This window comes from Lontra canadensis, unplaced genomic scaffold, assembly GCF_010015895.1.
Source record: "Lontra canadensis isolate GAN:19392208 unplaced genomic scaffold, GSC_riverotter_1.0 scaffold139, whole genome shotgun sequence".
In the NCBI taxonomy this organism is placed as follows: domain Eukaryota; kingdom Metazoa; phylum Chordata; class Mammalia; order Carnivora; family Mustelidae; genus Lontra; species Lontra canadensis.
In genome coordinates this window covers 3428273-3451241 of record NW_022631133.1, presented here as the reverse complement: position 1 = coordinate 3451241, position 22969 = coordinate 3428273, and the positions used below count along the sequence as shown (strand labels likewise).

Genomic DNA, 22969 nt, shown 5'->3' with positions numbered 1-22969 from the left:
TCAGCCTCTTGGGGAAAATAGAAGGGTGGGGCAAGGTAAGACATGGGTTTGCAGTAGTAAACAAGAAAAATTCAAGCCCGCTGTCACTCCCATCAAGCCCATTATCAAGTCCCATTACATTTGCCTTTTCAGATATTTCTTATCTCCTCCCCCACAGGCCCAATGCCGGTTGCATCCACACTGCTTCCAACTTCCCCTGCACTTTTGCAATAACTTTCTAACTTTACTTGCACTCAGTTGAACTTCCCACCTCCAATTTATTCTCCACATTGCAAAGGCAACTTTCCCAATCCCAATGTGTCTCATTCACCCCACTACAAAACCTATGTCTTTCCACTGCTCTTAAGTTAAAGAAGAACTCAACCCACTGGCATCTTACTTCTCAGCCTTATCTTACCATCTTTTGGCATTTTTTTTTTAAACCCTAGCCACATGGGTCTTGTTTCGGTCTTTGGGTCTTTGATGTTCTTCATGTTCTTGTCTCCCTCAGGCATTTGAACGCACCTTTTCCACCTGGGATGTTCTTTCTTTCTCTTCAGCCTTTCAGCTTCCACTCCTTCCTCGAATGATGTGTTCTTCTCTGCGTTCCCGAATTACTAGATAACGCGGTATTGCTCTTTGCCTCACGACACATCACCAACCTCCCATTTTCAGTCTTTTCTGTGCCCCAAAGGAGATGCCAGAAACTGCATTGCTCAAAACCACCTTCCCCAAAAGGCTCCTGGTTAGAGTCTGTGGTGCTCTCAAGAGATAGGAAAGGCAAAAGACAAGTGAAGAGCTCTTCATTCTCTGATAATATTTCTGTCATTTTAGATTGAGAAGGTGAAATTGCTGTGTATAAATCTCCACCTTGCTCCCGTTCCCTTGGCTATGGTACAAATCCCGTTTTCTTTTTGAGCACCTAGGCTGCCGTCTCCTAAATCCGGGAGACTTCTGGGTAAGAATCCGCTTAATGAATTTTGCTCAGCCATCAGTTAATCGACACTTTTTACCGATTTTAAGGTTATTGAAACCACATGGGTCTGCCACTTTTAACTCTGAAGCCACACTTCCCTAAATTCAGGGCTGTGTGCATTCGGGTTTTTAAAATATCACTTAAAAATGAGCTCACATTTACTTTTTTTTTTTTTCAAACTTGTTATTTTCGTGTCATTAAGACATGAATCACGAGGAAAGGGCGAATCCTTAATGTTGCTTTGGGGAGACAGCTGAGCTTACAAGGAAATTAGTCACTAGTATATTGTGCTCACTGTACCCCCTCCACTTCCCTAAGGGCCCAAGGATTGCGTGACTTTTAGGGCCTGGCATGCACTTTCTTGCATTTTTAGCCTGTGTTTTAATTTTGTGTTGGAAGTTAGAGACGACAGATCAGGTAATAGGAACTGAGGTTAACAGGCCTATTAGTGTGAGCTTTTATGATGACCTGGCTAGGAATTCGGTTGTGCTTAGTATTTGCTGTATCTGTAGCTGGTCTGGGGCTCAAAATCCCTCTGCTCTCCTTGTTTTTGTCTCCTCTGCTAACTTCGGTTTCCCTACACACTTCCCTTAAAAAAGAAGCTTGAAGGGGCGCCTGGGTGGCTCAGTGGGTTAAAGCCTCTGCTTTCGGCTCAGGTCATGATCTCAAGGTCCTGGGATGGAGCCCCTCATTGGGCTCTCTGCTCAGCAGGGAGCCTGCTTCCCCCCTCTCTCTCTGCCTGCCTCTCTGCCTACTTGTGAGCTTTCTCTCTGTCAAATAAATAAATAAAATCTTTAAAAAACAAAAAAGAAGAAGAAGTTTGAAGTTCTTTGAGCCCTAATTCACTGTTCTTACCCTGGAGCCCCGGGACTTAATCCCTGCGCCTCACCCAGGACTGTGCCCCTCACACCTGTTCCTTAGCTCCTCCCGCTCAGGAAGCTGGAGTTGGGTGATTACCCTTCCCCCTGCCCAGGTGAGATAAGGCTCTGGCGAAGTCTTCATTGTGGACAATGCTCTGGGTGTGTTTAAAAATGGTTACTTTCCCCCTCCCTCCGCCCGAGGCACTCGGTGATTTCCCTGGGCTCTTCCCTATAAAAACCTGGTGGGGTCCCTGGTGGTAAAGCCCAGAAAAGTGTGAGGGTTCCGTAGCGCTGCGGCCCCAGAAGTCTCTGACTGTAGTCCCCGCTAGTCCTCCAACAGTTTGTTAAAATTGCCAGTTCAGTGTTTTCACTAGTTTGTGGCTTCAGCAGCTTCTGTTCCAGGTAAGCTGATCTCAGCTATGTGCCTCTGTACTTAAAATGTGGGTCTAAAATGTGGGTGGCCCTTGGCCCCAAGACCTCAGTTTCTCTGATGGCTCCACAAAAAAAAGACATTCGTTTTCAGCATGTTCAGCTTTTTTTCTTGTCTTGTTTTCCAAATTTTAGGATTTGTTTTGTTTTCAGCTTTTTTCTTGGCATTGGGACAGGCATGATGACATACTTTCAAGCTCTTCACATGTTGAGGGGGGACCTAGAAGTCTTTACTGCACTTTCTTTTATTTTTATTTATTTTTTTAAAAAATTTTATTTATTTATTTGACAGACAAAGATCACAAGTAGGCAGAGAGGCAGGCAGAGAGACAGGAAGAAGCAGGCTCCCCGCCAAGCAGATGCGGGGCTCCATCCCAGGACTCTGGGATCACGACCTGAACCTAAGACAGAGGCTTTAACCCACTGAGCCACCCAGGCGCCCCATGCACTTTTTTTTTTTTTAATCTTTTCAGCGTAACAGTATTCATTGTTTTTGCACCACAGCCAGTGCTCCATGCAATAAGTGCCTTCCTTATTTTATGTTAAAACAGAAACATAAATTTAGATCTAAATTCCATAGAATTTAGTTCTAAGCACCTTTGAAATATGATGCATTTGTAAATTAAACTAAAAATCCTACAAAAATACTGAAACTTGAATCAACAATATCACTTTAAGATTGTGTGGTTGAAGCAAAACATTTTTTTAAGGATTTTATTTGTATTTATTTGAGAGAATGAGACCGAGAGCACACACAAGGGGGTGGGGGCAGAGGGAGAAGCAGACTCCCCACTGAGCAGGAAGCCTGACCTGGGGCTGCTCAGTCCCAGGACCCTGAGATCATACTCTGAGCAGAAGGCAGACGCTTAACTGACTGAGCCACACAGGCGTCCCAAGCCAAAGCATTTCTATTAGATTTCATAAAAAGAAGGTTGTGCTCAGTTCTGATACCACACTTCAGACTCTTAACTTCAATGAATACTTCAGTAGGAAACTTTTGTTTATGTAAAGTTATATAAAATGTTACTCATAGCATCACGACTTTGCTTTTTTCCTATGTATAATCATCAAACAAAGGTCTGCTAGAATGCAGTTTTTCTTTTCTTTTTTTAAGATTTTACTTATTTATTTGAGAGAGCAAGCGAAATATCGAGAGAGAACATGAGCAGGCAGAGGGAGAGGGAGAAGCAGGCTCCCCGCTAAGCAAGTAGCCCGATGCCGGGGCTCAATCCCAGGACCCTAGGATTATGATCTGAACCAAAGGCAGCCGCTTAACTGACTGAGCCACCCAAGTGCCCTAGAATGGAATTTTTTTTAATACCAGTTTTGATGAAGCAGATTTTGGTGGTTCTTTAAGTGCATTATATTCACATGGAGAGATGTGTCCATTGCAACATTATGAAAACCTGTATTTAAATCACTGCTTTGGGTTCAGAGTATAAAAAATGTTATCTTTGCAAATTTATCGCATAAATATAAGGTATAGCTTACCTTATCACTAATGACCTGTTGCAATTTTAGATACATAAAAGTATCTCTTAATGAGTTTAAATATATATATATATATATATATATATATATATATATATATATTTTTTTTTAGTTCAGCATGCACCTATCTCTACCACAATGAGCCTCATGAAACTGAAGTCAATTTTTTTTTGGATTTATGTATTTATTTATTTGCCAGAGAGAGAGAGAGATCACAAGTAGGCAGAGAGGCAGGCAGAGGGGAAAGGGGAAGCAGGCTCCCTGCTGAGCAGAGAGCCCGATGCGGGGCTTGATCCTAGGACCCTGAGATCATGATATGAGCCAAAGATAGTGACTTTAACCCACTTAGCCACCCAGATGCCCCTGAAGTCAATTTTTTACTGTAAAACTTTATTTGCACATTGGTATAATGTTACATAGCCTTCATGCTAGACACATATGTTCACAAGGAACCTAAAGGAAGCTACTGGAATCCCAGGGCAGTAACTGATAATAAAGCCACTATGTAGATGGTCTGATAAGTACCCATGTTTGTGGTTTGCTTTCCAAGACCCCTGAGAATACATACCCTGATTTCAGACTGAGGAAAAAAAAATGTCTTTCACCTTGTTTAGAAATCAGACTTTATTGGATTTGAGAACCAGCTCTGATGACTCATAGTTCTATGATCTTTACCAGTATACTTAATGCCTCTAAGGCTCAGTTTCTTAATTGGGAAAATGACCTAACAAAGTTGCTGTGAAATCCAGTGGAATGATGACTGTAAAGCCGCAACTTCTTGACATTCCTCGTGTTCTTTCAGTTAATCATCAGCTGGACCTGAACGTTTTCCACCCAGATTTCTGGTAAGGCATCTTCCATATAGTAAGACATAACAGCTAATATCATTGTTATATAGTATAATAGTAACATATACATATATGTAGTTGACTCTTGAACAACACATTAGGGTAGGGGTACTGATTTTCCGACCCCCCCCAACACCTTAAGAATACATAAGGTTTCGACTCCCCTAACATTTAACTACTAATAGCTTACTATTGACTGGAAGCCTTAACAATAATGTAAACAGTGGATTAACACATATTTTTTATGTTTCGTGTATTATACACTATATTCTTGTAATAAAGTACACTAGAACTAAGAAAATATTATTAAAGTCATAAGGAAGAAAAATACACTTATGGTACTATACTATATTTGCTGAGAAAAATCCATGTGTGAGGAGACCCGTATTGTTCAAACCCATTTTGTTCAAGGGTCATCTGTAATGTGTATGTGTGTGTGTGTATGTGTGTGTGTGTGTGTGTATACAAATACACAGAGACCATATGGCTGAGGATTGTGGAAGTAATCAAATAGAGAAAGAAGTGGTTCACATTATGGAAGTAAAAATACATACGTACAATATTACAGAATCATCCTAGAAATACAGTCCACTTGGACAGAAATAAATCTCATTAGGAGAGAATTTTGGAAAGTTGATGTCTTCGCTTCTTTTTCCCAGAGTCTGACTTTTCTAATCACATAGTGTTGACAGGGGCACATAAATTTAACAATATATGAAGGGGTTCTTAAACTGATGATATTTTAAGATGTCAAAAGGACCATATTCTATAATATGATGTATTTACAAATGATTACAAAGGAAATAGAGTGAGTTCTGATGTGCATCTCCAGTTCCTTTTCACTAAGAATTTGGTGATAAATTTAAACTAATGTGATTAAGGAGTAGCCTAATCACCCTCATGCTGATTCAGTCTGCACCCATGACTATGATCCTAACTTCTTGTCCAGAGCTGCCTGCCTAAATGGCTCTTCTGCTTGCTTAAATGCCTCCGGTACTATTACTGTTACCCTTTAAGAGTGGCTGTATGATACTGTTAATTTCTGTCTCCCAAACACTGGGCGCATTGTTCCCGCATCTGCAGTCTTTCTACCAGACCTATTGTCTTCTGAGATCATGTTCTGTGGTGTCCATGGGCATCATGGCAAGACTGTTTTGGTGGTCTCTTTGTAGGAAATATGATCCTTCCCTGTTAGAAGCACCAAAAAGTTTCTTTCAAAAGGATTATTTCCTTTCAAAAAGGAAATAATCAACACTCTCCCTCACAACAATTAGATCTAAAAATTAGCTCATTAATATAATGTTGTATGTTTTGTGTGTGTGTCCTACTGGAATTTGAATGTGATCAAATGAGATGCAAAGTGTAAATTCTGACAAGCTGATAGAAAGTGAAAGAACTTTCTTTCCTTGAAACCCCATGCCTGGTACCTCTTTCCTTCACTACACTCCTGGGGAAATCAATGAATTGTTTGGTGCTCAAAAGAGATCTCTAAGTAATGTTAACATCAGTATAAATAGAGCTGGGAAGTGAACATTATTGGATTATTTTAGTAGGGATCCATCTCCTTCCTTCATGTGTTTTGTGTTTGAAGCTAGATATGAGGGATATACATTGAGTCTTCTCTCAGTGAAGAATATGAAAGAGAAGGTAATTAGAATTAATAGAAGATAAAAAGATTAAACAATAATAAAAAATGAGAACATTATAGAAGGCGTACAGATTTTATAAAAAGGGAAAAATTAATCTGCCGCACATCATTGACCCTGTTAAAATAACCCTTTGTTTCTTTTTCATTTTACTTCTCCTCTTTTGTAATATCCTAAATGGGAAGAGGAATGAGTTATCTTACAAATTTAGATTTTGCAAACTTGTGCACCGATGAGAGTACTATTAAAATGCATTGTTAAGAAAAATTTTCAGGGCACAAATGTGTCATTTCCTTTCTTCATGAACCAGATGCTGAAATACTATGTGATAAAGATTTTAGCACTCAACTGTAAAGAGAGGGAAGTGGATAAATCCGTGCTGCTGTCTTTAGGACAAACGGTAAAAGAAATTTATTTTAATGTTTTTCCAAAATTGCTTCCATTGGTTATATGGGTCTACTCTGTCTCTGTGTGTTTGTGTGTTTGTGTGACAGGTGAGATGTATGTATACATATATGTTTATATATATAATCAATAACTTTTGGTAGCATTTTTTATCTATCACTAATTATTTGGTCTGGTTGTTTCAATGATTAAAAAAATAGATATTTCTGCTAGGTTTTCTGTGAGTGAAAAATGTATGTGTGTGCATAAATATATATGAAACATGCTAAGTACTTTATAGGTTAAACTAGCAAGAAATTTTTGACATATAATCATCCATATTTTAAAAAATTAAGGACCTTATTCAAGATATGATTGAGGCTCTTTTAATTAGTCTCATTTTCTTACTTATCATATAATACCTATTATTACCTGTATTTGCTTATATAACAAATACCGGTTAGATATTTACTGTAGGCACTTTGCTGAACTAGATGTAGGGAAGGGATCAGAAAAGTAGAACATAGTCTGTCTTCAGGAAGTTCATGCTCTAAGGCAAATAAGCATAATATAATCTGAACACCTTAAGTATTTGTAAGGGTGCTATAGATAACCACTGTGAGAATGTAGGAGAGGCCAACATTACTTGGGGGAAAGAATTTGAGAAGGTCTTCATGGAGACATTTAAATCTAGGTTCATTTTGGGGCACCTGGGTGCCTCAGTGGGTTAAAGCGTTTGCCTTCGGCTCAGGTCATGGTCTCAGGGTCCTGGGATCGAGCCCCGCATCAGGCTCTCTGCTCAGCGGGGAGCCTGCTTCCTCCCCTCTTTCTGCCTGACTGCCTCTCTGACTACTTGTAATCTCTGTCAAATAAATAAATAAAATCTTTAAAAATAAATAAATAAATAAATAAATAAATAAATCTAGGTTCATTTTAAAGAATGGATGAGATTTACACAGCATAAAATGGGGATTAGCATTCTCATTGGCCATGTGAGAATAGTGATAGAAAAGTCACAGAACTGAGATTGTGTTTTATGCAGTATTTAGGAGCTATTATTCTGCAAGTATAGTACCTATATTTAAATCCGGCCTCCCTACTTCCTAGTTGTATAACATTAACTAGTTACTTAAACATTCTGGGTCTTAGTTTCCTAAGCTTTTAAAATGGAGAAAATACTGCTATATACCTCATGGAGAGTCTGTGAGGGTAAAAAGAAGAAAAGTCCATTATATTAAAAAAAAAAAAAAAAGAATGTACTTAAAAATAATTATTTACTGATGGTACCTGTGTACCAGCCAATTTATGAAAATTATTTTAAGTTTTCATGATAATTCTTAAACCGATATTATAATCTTATTTTACATATATAAAGGAAGTTGCAATCAAATCAATTAAAGTATTTGCTAAAGGTCACTGAGCTAGGAAGTGGCACAATGAGGATTCAGGCCTAGACTTCCAGTTCAAGGATGAATTCACTACCAAGGAAGAGCATCAGTGGTATCAGGATATTTACATTCTCACCTTAATCCCTTTTATGGATATATTCCTTAGGTATAAAGCTGTTGGTTTTACAAATACACTAATTCTATTCCCATTCATATATATTTTTGACTGTTTGTACAAAATCAGAGTTTTTGTTTTTAAATAATAAGAAAGGTAACAGAGTTCTTATTTACCCCAAATCTTAAAGGTGAAATTAAGGGTTTGTTGGTAAATCTGATTTGGAACAGTCTTAGAAGAAAGAATGTACCTTAAATATATATTACATGTAAAGACTTTATTCATATCTGTATTAAGGAAGTTCCACTGGGGCTTTACAAGCAACTGATATGAATAAACAAAAATTTAAGAAGACAAATATATAATAAAAAATAATAATTACATGAACTATCTCTTCCACACTAATACTAAATAAGACAAAAGCCACTTTGAGATATCATTTAGCTCCTATCAAAATCTAAATGATTCTAAAATAAATATTACTGAGTAATGGTAAATTCGGCTTAAAATGGCCATGACTACGTAAATAGGATAGATACATTTGATGCATTACTATTTGGCCCAACAGTTTGAAGTTGAAAAAAAATAATTTGAAGTATACAAATATTGATAAGCTTTTAAGGGAAATACATAAGACCAGCTGGAATGGTATCCCCATGGTATCAACTGTGTAATGTGGATACGTATGTATAAGATTAAAATTTCATCTGAAAAATGAGGGTATTTTTTCTTATATAAAGGTAATGGGACGACAGAATTTTTTTTATTGAAGTGTAGGTACAGCTGACATACAACATTACATTGGTTTCAGGTGTAAATTATGATGATTCCACATTTATCTACATTATGAAATGATCAGCATTGTAAGTCTAGTTACCATCTGTCACCATACAAATTATTTTAGTATTGACTGTGTTCCCTATGCTGAACGTCACATCTCTAGTGACTTACTTATTTGACACTGGAAGTTTATACCTCTGAATCCCCTTTGCCTAGCTTGCCCACTCCCCAATTCCCTTTGCCTCTGGCAACCACTGGCTTGTTTTCTGTAGTTATGAGTCTGTTTTGTCTTTTGTTCTGCTTGTTTATTTGTTTTGTGAACTTACGATATTTGTCTTTCTCTGTCTGACATATTTCAATTAACATAATATCCTTTAAGTGCATCATGTATTGTCACCGATGGTAATATTTCATTTTTTATGGCTGAGTAATATATAGAGATCTTATGAAGTACATCTTTATCCATTTACCTATTGATAGACACTTAGGTTGCTTCCGTATCTCTGCTATTGTAAATAACATTACAGTGAGCAAAGTGGTGTGTATATTTTTCCAAATTAGTGTTTTTATTTTCTTCAGATAAATACCCAGAAGTGGAAATGCTGGCTTATATCATATTTCTTTTCTTAATTTTTTGAGGAACTTCCATACTGCTTTCCACAGGGCTTGAAACAGTTTACATGCCCACCAAGTGTTCCTTTTACTCTACATCCTTGCCAACACTTGTTATTTCTTTTATTATCTTTTTAATACTAGTCATCCTAAAGTACGAAGTGGTATCTCACTGGTTTTGATTTGCATTTTCCTAATAATTAGTGATGTTGAGATTGTTTTCACGTGTCTGTTGCTGATCTGAATGTCTTCTTTGGGAAAATGTTTATTCAGCTCCCCTGTCCCCCACTTTTTTAAATCCAGCTGTTTTTTGTTTGTGCGGGTGGGGTTTTTGTTGTTGTTGTTGTTGTTTTGTTTTGTTGTGTGTTTTGGGGGATTTTTTTGTTGTTGAGTTGTATGAGTTCTTTATATACTTTGAATATTAATCCCTTATTACATAATATGATTTGCAAATATCTTCTCCCATCTCACCCAACTTATCTTTCATATTGTTACAATATTTTTATAATAAAAACAGGAAACACTGAAGGGTATGTTTCCAAACAGGTTAACACTGCAACACTTTCATTATGGTTTTCCTGTTATAGCTTCTGTAAACTTTTCACCCACTTCATAAAAGGCTGATATTGCAGAACTGTGTTTTTCACTTCTCATGAGAACATGCTTTTAATAGATTATACATTCTCAAAAGATTTCACAACCCTTCTCCCGTGCATTGACACTTCATAGGAATTGTAACTAAATGTGAGGTTACTTTTTCCCTTTGGAAATGACATTTACAGACACATTTGAATTGTTTGAATTGTTCACTGGGTGCTGATAAAAGTTTGCATGTGTGTGTTCTCTAACATGACTAAAAATTACAGTGATAATAATCATTGTAAAGAACTGAAGTAATCTGATAAGTCTAATAAATGACTTTGAGGTAAAGTGAGAATACTGGTGGTGAAGTTTTTTGCTTCAATTTAGTTATGCACAATTCAGAGAAAAACATTTTTTTTGAGAAAAACATTTCATGATGTATAACAAAAGGACTTTGAAAATTTCACATGAGTGAAATGTGTACTTTTCTTGAGGCATAAACTCAAATATGAAAAATAGTCATAATTGTTTTTCATTTATTTATATAATTTCTTTTTTTTAAAGATTTTATTTGACAGAGAAAGAGAGATCACAAATAGGCAGAGAGGCAGGCAGAGGGGGAGGAAGAAGCAGGCTTTCTGCTGAGCAGAGAGCCTGATGAGGGGCTCAATCCCAGGACCCTGAGATCATGACCTGAGCTGAAGGCAGAGGCTTAACCTACTGAGCCACCCAGGCGTCCCTATTTATGCAATTTCTTATGATGCATTTGTGTATATGATGAACACCTGCTAAATACCAGGAACTTTCTGCTTATTGAACCAAAGAGAGAAAAACTCTTAAATCCTCGATCTAACTGGGATGAAAGGGGACAGATAACAGACAAGATAAATAAAGAAAGAGTATTTCATGTTAGTTGGTGATAAATCTGGAGGGAATAAATCCAACAAGGAAGGAGAAGAAGAAGTGAAAGAGATAGGTTATAATTTTAACTCTGCTATTCAAGAAAGGTCTGAAACGGTGAGGTTTTAGGCGGGACCTAAGTGAGATGGGAAGGTGTTCGTGAGTTTTGACCAGAGTAGTGACATGACCAGTAAGAGAGCTATTAAAACAATCCAGGTGAGCAAGATCATGGGGCTCAAGAAAGGATGGTTATAGCAGAGGTGATGAGAAGCAGTCAGTTTCGCCAGAGGATTTGCAAACAAACCAACAAGAGATGATGACAGAAGAATGAGAGAAGGTTTCGGGGACAAGGAAGACCCCTAGGTTGGGGCCATACTAGACATCCAAGTAGTGAAGTTATTAGGAGTTGCATATACAGTCAGGAGAGGTCTGGGCAGGAGATAAAGGAATTAGCAGGGGAAAATAAATAAATAAATAAATAAATAAATAAATAAATAAATAAAATATTTAATGGACAGTGTATATTTTATCACTAGTAATATAGACCAGGTCACTACTGCCAAAGCAAAGGATAATTTTTTTACTTAATTTGTATAGGTTATTTCCTCAATGTAATTTGGGTAGGTTGTGAAAGCCAGGTAAGTTCATGCAATCAGAAAAAGAAAAGAAGAAATTGATGAATAGAATGCCCCCCACTGCATGCTTGTCTGACCTCGTCTGCTGGGCCTTCTGCCCCAAGTTGCTGCTTCTGTGATACTGATCCACTCTAGTCCCCATGCTGTCCATGCCTCTTGCCCTTTAATAGATTTTTCCATCCCTTGGGTAGTCTTCTCATCCTAATTCCTGCTCACTCTTCAAAACTTTGATAAAGGTATTATCTGTTCTGTGTTCCAGCCTTGACCACCTGCTTGCTCAAAGAATTAATCGCTCACTTTTGGACTATGTCTGTGCTGTGTGTGTGTGTGTGTGTGTGTGTGTGTGTACACACACATACGTACATACATACAATAGTAGTGAGATCACTGTCAGGTGATTTTTTTTTTTTTTAAGGTTTTACTTATGTATTTGTCAGAGAGAGAGAGAGAGCACAAGCAGGGGGAGCAGCAGGCAGAGGGAGAGGCAGAGTCCCCACTGAGCAAGGAGCCTGATGTAGGACTTGATCCCAGGACCCTGGGATCATGACCTGGGCTGAAGGCAGATGTTTCACTGACTGAGCCACCCAGGTGTCCCACTGTCAGATGATTATAAGGATCTTATTCTTCCCTATTAATGCATAAGATCTTTGGGGGTTGTGAATATTCTATGCCCATTGATCTTGGCCTCCTGGTGACCTGCTCTGTACTTGATATAATGACACATAATAAGAATTTGTTGGATGGGTCTGCATGAAGGGATAGATATTTCTATCTTAAAGTCATTGATTGGAAATATCCTAATACCATCTGTTTTTTATTTGTTTTCATGGTGAAGCATCTAGCATTCTAGAGCCAACTTAAAAAAAAATAGAATTCTTTCTTTCTCCCAAGAAAACTCTAACTCTGTGGCTTATAGGAAACAAACTGAGGGTTGCTGGAGAGGAGAGGGATGCGGGGATGGGGTAACTGGCTGATGGACATTAGGGAGGGCACGTGATAGAATGTGATGGAACGAGCATGTAAGGACTGATGGCTCTCTGACTTCTACCTCTGAAACCAGTACATTAATTGAATTTAAAGAAAAAAATTACAAATTTAGTTGAAAGAACATGTGAAGCTTCTAAACAAGAATATGGATAAAAATAACATTCATCCTGCTTTCTTGAGGCCAAGATTAGATGAGTAGATTATCATTCTGAATTTGCCACTTTCTTTCCTCTTTAAAATAATGAAATGGTAAGTTTTCTCTAAGGAGCATCCATATAGACTCTAACAGTTGTCAAATATGTATACATAAACACATAGGCAATGATTCCAGAGAGATCTCCAAAGACAACTTGAGGAATCTGTATTGTTGCTGAAGTTCATGAAGATATTTTTTTTTTCATGAAAACAGATATTAAAAGCATGTTAACAATCAGATTGCTCAAGGCAAGTATGACAGAGAGAGAGAGAGATAAAGCTCCCAACCTTCCATCCATATTGGGGATTTATGTTGAAGAGTGGTTCTCAAGGAGAAATAGGTATTTGGAAATGTGTGGGGATAAAGTTTTTGGGTTTTATTTTTTTACTTATTTATTTATTTGTCTGGGAACTGTAATATAAGTAACATAAGGACTAGGAAACATTATTGACACTTAGAGGGTGGCAACCACAATAAAGATAGTCCTTCACAAAAAAGAGTTGTCCTAGCCACAATGTTACTAATGCTCCTCTGAGAACTACAATGGGATGTGGCCATCACTAGCTGCTGAATGGACCTGGCAAAGTAAAAATGGAGGCTAATAAGGAAAAAGCTAGAGTGAGTGGCTGTGTCTCAACAGCATGACATAGTCACCCAGACCTAAGATTTGGTTCAGCTCAAGGAATCTACCAGAAAAATAAGAATATAGAATAGAAAGAAGGAGGAGGAGGAAGGGGGAGGGGAGGAAGGAGAGAAAGGGAGGGGAGAAGGAAGGAAGGAGAAAGGAAGGATGGATGGATCTGAATCACAGACATCACTCATTTGCCGGGAAGTTCTTTATCAGAAGAAACACATCTTTTTGGTCACAGTATGTCCAAACATCCATCTTGTTTAAAAAACAAAACCAAAACTTATATATGACTAATATTTTACCAAAAAATATCTAGTCCCTTCATTCAGTAAATATGTATTAAGTATATTCTATATTATATTAAGTATATTCTACTTTATAACCTATAATAAAGAATATTATAGGTTACTTTAGGCTCTGCTAATTGAATGTCAAATGAAAACAGACATGGGCCATCCTCTTATGTGACTCAAGGTCTAGAGAGATTTATCAGATTCAAAAGGTTTCATCTTTTTACAAAAATATTCCCATCTAGAAGACTGAGTAACATAAGAGATCTTTCCTTTGCATTTAAGTGAAACTGGAGTTACACTATCACACAAAAGCCATGGTCATGCCCAAGGAGAAAGGGCCAGTAAGCAGCCTGAAAGGAAAAGACTTCTGGTTAATAGCAGGTATATATAAACGTATACTTTATGAGCCCATTTTTAAAAATTTTTATTTAAATTCTAGTTAGTTAACATACAGTGCAATATCAGATTCTGGAGTAGAATTCAGGGGTTCATCACTTACATACAACACCCAGTGCTCATCACCAGGGCCCTCCTTAATCCCTATCACGCATTTAGCCCTTCCCCAACCCAACTCCCTCCATCAACCCTTAGTCTGTTCTCTATCATTAAGAGTCTCCTAAGGTTCTCCCATTTGTCCCCCCCCACCACATTGGTGTGAGACCATTCTTTATAAACCAAGTTAAAAGATAAACAGCTTTGCTACATAGTCCCAATTGCTTTGAACTATAGTTTTAAAATGAATTCAGCTAAGCTTTCTTGTCATTTCAGTTTTTAAAATTGTTTGTTTTGCTTGGCAAGTAAAGCTATCATCCAAATCAAATAATAGAATAAATTAAAAAGGGGGAAATAGCAGGAGAGTCTGCATCTGAATTATCCAATTTGGTTTCCTATAATGGTCAATTTTCCCAGATGTTTATTTCTTTCACTTTGTCTCTGCATAAGAAAAGAGGATCTAAGTCCCTTCCCTTATGTCCCCTTTCTCCACAGTAGCCAAATCATTTAAAGATAGTCTTTGGTCTGGGGCGCCTGGGTGGCTCAGTGGGTTTATAGGAATTTCAGCCAGTCCACAGAATGATGTATATACAAAGATTGTCATTGCAAACTGCAAAATAAAGAATCGCCTTTGTAATATTTTAAAAACATAAATATATATAGACAGTTCAGTCACATCCTTACTCGTCAATACCTCTCCCCAAAGCAGGATGAATGTTTGCATTTGAACTACTGGCCTCCATTTCCTGGACAAGATGTGAGTCTGGTGTCCCAGAGCTGCCTGTGCACTCAGTTAAAACCTCAGCTGTACTAAATCCCTAACTCAGCATTAGAGAAAATAAGAAATGATCAGAAGATGTTGACTTTATGCTAAATTTATCAATCAAGTGAACTGAACTGTTTCCAAGAAAAAAACCATACAATTTTTTCCATTGAAAAATAAAATGTGGTCTTTTGACTGGTGGCGGTCTGCATCATTAAGAAAACTTAATCGTGAGAGGTGCACCTGGGTGGCTCAGTCAGTTAAGCCTCTGCCTTTGGTGCAGGTCATGATCCCAGGGACCTGGGATGGAGCCCCAAGCCCGGCTCTGTGCCCAGTGGGGAGTCTGCTTCTCTCCTTCCTCTGCCCCTCCCCATTCTTGTGCTCTGGCTCATTCTCCTCTCTCTTTCATATAAATAAATAAATAATCTTAAAAAAAAAAAAAAGAAGAAGAAGAAGAAGAGGGAGAGAGAGAGAACTTGTTAGAATTGCATTCTTGATACCCCCCAACCTTAAATATCAGAAACTCTGGGTGAGCCCCATCCGTCACGCCTCTCAAAGGATTCAAGTGCATCTTAAAGAGATACAGGCATAGATGGTGTCATAGAATAAAACTGTGCTTAAAAAGCTACAAAGACTTATCTGTGGTGCTACCATTGTATGAGGGAAGCCCTGAAAGAAAACAACACGAAGAAGAAGAGAACAGGGAAATGAACTTTTGCTGTGGTTTTAATCCAGTGGCTACACTTTATCTTTCTCAAACGATAAACAGATGCCTTGGCAAAAGAAAAACTGACTCACGAAGCTCTGATAAAAGATCACAGGAAATATTTGCTTCAAATTTTGCATAACTATTTTTTTTATCCAAGACCTTTGATGAAAGATCACAGGAAATATTTGCTCCAAATTTTGCCCAACTATTTGTTCTAAGGGAAATGCTTTTTCATTTCAGCTCAGCAGTTGTTTTCTGTCACTTGGGAAAAGGTTGTGGTTTTTTTCTTTGTTTTTGTTTTTAGGTAAGGAAGAAATGTTACCTCTCACTCTCAAAAAACACACATCTACACATCTGTAAACACAGATGTGCATTTGTCCATAGAAAGATACATGAGTAGATTTCATGCAGGTCTTTCAGTGTGAAAATTAAAACTTATGGGTAGATACAATATATTGCTAGCTATGGCAGATAGGTAAATTTAATTAATTGTATTTATCCCCTTGCTAAAATTGAATTTTATTTGTTTTTTTTTTAAGATGTTATTTATTTCTTTGAGAGAGAGAGAGACAGCGAGAGACAGTGAGGGGGGGGGGGGGGGCATAGGGAGAAGCAGAGTTCCCGCTGAGCAGGGAGCCCCATGCGGGACTCTATCCCAGGACTCTGGGATCATGATCTGAGCCAAAGGCAGATGCTTAACTCACTGAGCCACCCGAGCATCCCTAAAATTGAATTTTAATTTTAAATTTCCACTTGGGACATTATGCCAAGGGTCCTAGACCCTTCATGTGTAACTAAAGTGTTTTTCCACGTGTCTGACAGAAGTATGGAACAGTGGAATAGCTCTGTGGATCAACAGGATGACACTGATAACCGCTCAGAATCTGTGAAGTTTGATGCCCACTCCATGACAGCCTTGCTCCCTCTGTGTAAGTATGAGTGGGGTGCCTGTGAAGAGTGTCCTTACAGTCAGTGACACAATGTAAAATTACAGTCGTGGGACTTACCTTACCTGTGTATGAATGTTAAGACTTAGTGGATGAGTAGGTCTTTTCCTCTTTTGAGATAGAATAGAAAATCAGCTTAGGTTGGACAGAGGAAGCTTTGTTATAGGTTAAATTGGTCCACAGTGTTGAGGGAGTCCTCTGACCTCTCAACCACGGGATGAGGTTCCGGAAATAACTATACCCCTAACACCGTTAATTAATATTTGAAAATCATGGGTGGTATGTACTTGAATTAGTCTCCTAGAGCTGCTGTCACACATCACCAGAAATTGGGTGGCTTCCAACAACATTTGTTCTCTCACAGCTCTGAAGGCCAGAAATCTGAAGTCAAAGTGTCAGCAAGCCCGTGCTCCCTTTCAAGGCTCTTGCTGGCCTCTCCCCAGCTCCTAGTTGCTCCTGCCAATTCGTATTTTTCCTTGGCTTGTAACTGCATCACTCCTGTCTCTGCTTCCGTCTTCACAGGGTCTTCTTCCTGTGCTTATGTGCACTCTACTCTATTCTTGTAAGAACTCCATCGTGGGACAAGGGCCCACGTGAATCCAGTATGACCTCATTTTCACTTGATAATACCTGCAGAGACCCCGTTTCCAAATAAGGTCACATTCACAGGCAGTTGGAGTTAAGACATCAATGCTGTCTTTTCAGCAGTGCTGAAACAGAGGTTTGCACGGTCACAAGAGCTCAAAAGAATCAGTAGTCGGTTATATGTAGACAGGTTCTATTAAGGCGACAAGACAGAGTTGCATTCAGTTCTGCCAAGCTTTAAAGGCTGAATAGATTCCACCGAAAGAGGAGGGTGGGTGAAAGAGGACTCATAGCAATTTCAGTCGGAGGAAGCAGCATATGCAAGGGATAAGAAGGATGTGTTCCTACACAGACAAAGCTGAGATACTGTCCATAACCCCAAGGAATGACAGGTATTACGCACTACACAATCGATGGGTGGGAGAAGGTGGCATGATGAGACAAAAGGGATTAAGACCCTAGTAAAAGCTGTGTAAGGTAGAGATGTTGAGAGATTGAGGAGGGAGTCCAGAAGCATTGGGGACAGAGAAAAAGCCGCAGGAACTTTGAAGAGCTACTTAAAAGGCAGAATGCAGAGGATTTGATTATAAATTAAAGATAAGGGAGATCACCAATGAGTTTCAGGCTCATTCAGCCTGGCAAAGGGTAGCCCATCTTGCTTGCTTTGTGGGTGGTTCTTTTTATATTTTTGGTTCTTTCTCTTTTTTTTTGGTCTTATTTTTACTGAATTTTCTCTCCTTTCCCTTTCAATGCCTCATAGAACATTATTCAATAATATCCAAACTTTTATTTTTAATGTGGGAACTTAAAACCTGAAAACAAAATCCTTTTTTATTCTGCAATGAAAGCAATGGCCATAGGAAAGTAATTTTTAATGGATGTTTTATTCACCTAGTCAGAGAAAATGTCTTCGTCCTCTACTAAGATTCCCCTCCACATTGAGTTAACTTTTCCACAATTAGTATCCCATTATGTGAATCACTGTTCCAAGTAAGTGGATAAAATAAAAATATTAATATTTTCTGAAATACTCAGAGGATGGGTTTCATTGATCCATTCTGAAGCTTAGTCAAAATGTGAATAGTTTTCTCTCATTTTTTAATGCATTCAAATCATAAGAGGTATCCAAATACAGAATTATTGAGATGAAATTAGAAAAGAAAATTTGCATAATTATTGAAAACAGATGTCTCTTTTATCTGATTTAAACTCTGAAAAAAAATCATAATTATAGAGTTACTTGAGGAACGTGGTTTTTACTCAGAATATATTCCCACATGAAACAGAATAAAATTTATATTTGAATATATTGGTATCAATATAAAAATATCAGAAAATACTAAAATTTGTCAACTAACGAATGCCCTCAAATGAGACAAGTACAAGTTGTAGAGGACAATAACTTTGTCATGGATGTTTAGTTAATGGAAAGTAAATCAGATGTTCGTAGTCATCCCTGTATTGGCTTTTCTTGTGATTGTTCCTTTTGCTTCCTACTGAATAAACGGGGGCACATTTTTTTGTTCCCCTTTTATTCTAATAGGCTTGGTAGTAATGATAGAATTGGAGATTACCAAAATGTTAATTAAGTAAGAAGAGTAAGTTTTCTAACAGCAGGTTGGGCTTTCGTTTTTTCAGATCCTAAAAATGGCCCTACCCTTCAAGAGAAACTGAAGTCCCTCAAAGCTGCACTGATTGCCCTTTATCTTCTTGTGTTTGTAGTGCTCGTACCCATCATCGGAATAATGGCAGGTACAGTATTCTAGAGTTTTGAAACTCAGCAACTCATCCTGTGAATTCGTTGTTGTAGAATCAAAAAGAAGCATTCGGTCTTTTGTACAGGGGAGATTCACTAGGAAAACATCCTTATCGTAAGGTGTTTCTCAAATTCATAAGTTAAAAAAAAATAGGTTCTTTAGAGTTAATAGGTAAAAAAAAATATAGAATAGAGAATAGAAGATTGAGATACAAATACAGCTGTGTAGAGGTGCGATGGAATGGATTAGACAGTTCCAAAAAATATGTTATCTCCTGGAGTCCTATGTACTTCTCGTGATGGGTGATGAATTTTATGATAAGTATTCCAGCTGCCAATGTGAAGATATGAGCAGGACCACTTACATGCAATGCCTAAAACAAAGCAAGACAGCAACAAGAAAACAAGCCAGTTGTTTGGGGGAAAAAAAAAAGCTCTTCTGCTCCTGGCACTGAGAGGAGAAAGAAATATTCCTGCAAGTCCTCACGGAGAGGAGATCTTGTGCAATAATGGCCTGTATTTCAAGAATATCTTAGGCTAATAGTTAACGTTTCTAAAAATAGCCTGATGGCATCCCCTCAACCTAAAAAAACCAGAACACTTTAAAGGCACTACTTCTTTGGCAAGGCTAACCTGAGGTAGGGATGAATTTGAGGGTTTCCACAGCGGTGGGCGGCTTGCATATAACGCAGTCAGATCTGTAAATATATTTTGCCTTTTTGATGGATTTGATTGGCATTTGAATTTATGTGCCTTGTGGCTCTCCTGTTTCTGACGGGCAAAATGTCTGGATGTAGGCTCTCCCAAGCAGGGAGTAGGATACATTTTTATGAACATACGAGTCAGCCTAACCCTAAACACGAGGCCAAACCTCCTCTGTTATAAGGAGACCTAAAGCAATATTTGAAGACAGAGCCAGAATTTGCTAAGAAATGATAATAAAACTACAACAGCTCTGACAGTAGCTGTCACTTTTGGGCATTTGCTGTGTCCAGACACTGGCCTTATAAATATTCCACAGATTATCTTAAGATTCCTTTACAATTACCCTCAAGCAGACATACATGTATTCTCATTATCCACAAAAAGAAACTAAGACTGCTCAGTGGTAGAGCTGCAGTTGCCACCATGAGTCTTTTTTTTTCTTTTTTTCTAAAGATTTTATTTGACAGAGAGAGATCACAAGAGGGCAGAGAGGCAGGCAGAGAGAGAGAGAGAGGAGGAAGCAGGCTCCCCGCAGAGCAGAGACCCCGATGCGGGACTCGATCCCAGGACCCTGAGATCATGACCCGAGCCGAAGGCAGAGGCTTAACCACTGAGCCACCCAGGTGCCCCCCACCATGAGTCTTGATTCCTTAATGTCTGTGGTCTGCTCTCTCCCGATGTAATTGAATTTTTAGAAAAAAATGGGATTGGCCAATTAAACACACACACACACACACACACACACACACACCCCAAAACAGTTTCCATAATATTAGCCAAAAAAATGTTTCCACAGGTAAAAATTAATTCCCGTTTTGGCCATTAAAAATAAAAATTAAAAAATAAATAGATTAAATTAAAAATAAATTAAAAAATAAATAAAAACAAAAACCAACCACAACAAATGAAACTGACCAACCAAGCAAACCAACCATAGCCATCTGTGGAAAAGGACTGTTGTTACACAGCTGACTTCCTGATGAATTGAGATTATCTATATGCTGCTTATGTATATGCTTATGTTGATTTTAAATGCTCAGTTGAAAGACACTTCATTGCTTGGGATCATTAGGTATAAGCTACTAAGAATCTAGGTAAGTTCCATTGCTTTTATAGAAACCAGGGCCTACAGAGTGAACGCCAGGGAGTTGGAACGTCTATCTAACAGTCATGGGCAGAATGGGCCAGTGAAATCTGGAAAGAATTTAGGGTTTTAAGCAAGTTCAAAATTTGGGGGCTATTAGAAAATACTACCAAGTTTCCACATTCATTTTGGGTTGAAATGACTGCTCCAAAGTAGTTTTGTTAGAAAAAAGAATGAGAGAATGAAAGAAAGAGAAAGAAAGTATTTGGTTCCCTAAAACTATAGCAGCCACCTACTAAGACTGACAAGAAGTTAAAAATGTTCAAATCTTATACGTTCACATTAGCACTCAAATTCACCACAACTTGGAATAGATCTCACTGTTTCTGTCACACTTGAATAAACAATTGACAATCCGTTTTCAACTTTAATTAAGTTACGAATCAGAATATTTTCCAAAACCAAAAAAAAATAAATGCAATACATATCTCTATTTGATATAAAAAATTATAAATAAAGACAAACTGTATCTCTAAAAGATAGAAATTACTCTGTTTTGGCAAATATGAATTGATAGATGAAATAAAATTTTGTGCACAAAGACTCTATTTAAATTTAAAGTGTCTTATATGATGAAAGATACTTCTTAATGATGAAGGCTGCTCCATACGCTATCATTTCTTAATGAAACTCCTAGATCCCTATCGTACTACAACATAACGTCTCTGGCAATAAAATACAATCTAAGATTAATGCATATGTAATTGTTGCTGAAATACTGAAGATTCTTTAGATCAAAATAATACAAATTTTTGGCAGGAGAAGATATTAGCAACATGAAGGAGTAAATGTAGATCTGTGAAATCAAATACCACTCTTCTCCCTGGGGGTTTGCGCAAGCCATAAAAGTTTGTCTCCTTCAAATGTGAAATAGAAAAGTCACAAAATGCCATCTTAATGAAAGAAATGAACATTTGAAGGTCTGAAGTCTCTCATTCTTTACCTAGATTTATGATACAGAGTTAAACAGTTTTTTGAAAAGTTAGGATTAGTTTTTATATAGGATTTGGGAAAACAAGCACTGTTGTGTTTGTAAATCTGTAAGCAAAAACATAGTCTATTTGTCAACTTTATGTTGAGGTCCATGTCAGATAGAAACCTTTGGTCAACGTGATATTTTGTCATTTCAAGTCTTCCCTTTCCATACTGTGAAAAAGATTTGCTTTATCCATGTGAAATAGAAATCATTTCCAGAGAAAGAAAAATTACATGGTTTGAGCAATTAGATCACTATGCTTAGTAAAATAATGTGCAGAAACTACAGTGGTCATCGCAACGCCCAACCTCCCCCCAGTTTTTTTTTATTAAACAGTATTAGTTTCCCATCAATATTTTCAAATATTGTGCATACAGAAACATAAGTCACAGAATTTGAATCTAAAATATTAGTAACAAAAAAGCTAAAAGCTATCAAATGCTTATCATATGCCAGTAAACAGTATAAACACTTTACATATATTCGCTCATTTAATTATTTGAACACTGACTGTTAGTATCTATCATATAGTAAGTAGAAGCACTGACAGAATAATTTGCCTGAGATCACAGATTAAAAAGGAAAGAACAAGAGTTGCTAAACCAGGCCGTTCCACTTTAGAACCTGGATTTTTTTTTTAAAGATTTTATTTATTTATTTGACAGATAGAGATCACAAGTAGGTAGAGAGGCAGGCAGAGAGCGAGGAGGAAGCAGGCTCCCTGCTGAGCAGAGAGCCCAATGTGGGGCTCAATCCCAGAACCCTGAGATTATGACCTGAGCTGAAGGCAGAGGCTTAACCCACTGAGCCACCCAGGTGCCCCTAGAACCTGGATTTTTTAACTGCTACTTAGAAAAGGCAATAATCATCATGAAAGGAACATTTTTAAGGGACATCTTTGAAATAGTTTTGTAAAAATTGTTAGTTTGGGTTCCTATTAGAGTCAAAATCCATTCCCAGTTTTACATCCCCAGAATTCCTCAAGCAGTGCTCTATACGTGGTAGGTGCTTAATAAATAAATCATAGAATTAAGTGCCTGAATGAGGTTCTAAGTCCAGAACTTGCTCCCCACACTGAAGATAATAAATGTGATGAGATCTAACTAAAATGTGTTTTTGTCTACTTCCTTAATAAATTAAGAAGTGTAAGACACTACACA

At 37.7% G+C, this 22969-nt stretch overlaps 1 protein-coding gene across 5 annotated transcripts in view; it reads left to right on the top strand.

The window, feature by feature from the left end:
- Window positions 1–2665: 2665 nt before the first annotated feature.
- MSR1 (macrophage scavenger receptor 1) overlaps window positions 2666–22969 on the top strand; it is an 83982-nt gene continuing 63678 nt past the window's right edge. The window contains exons 1-3 of one of the 5 annotated variants that reach the window (XM_032843396.1): window positions 2666–2680; window positions 16519–16625; window positions 18867–18980. In XM_032843396.1, coding sequence (XP_032699287.1) covers window positions 16523–16625; window positions 18867–18980 — 217 coding nt within the window. In that variant the 5' untranslated portion in view covers window positions 2666–2680; window positions 16519–16522. Of the gene's footprint in view, window positions 2681–6482; window positions 6630–10782; window positions 10824–13026; window positions 13057–16518; window positions 16626–18866; window positions 18981–22969 lie in introns of those variants that run through there. The other 4 variants (XM_032843394.1, XM_032843398.1, XM_032843395.1 and 1 more) reach the window with 4 other exon arrangements.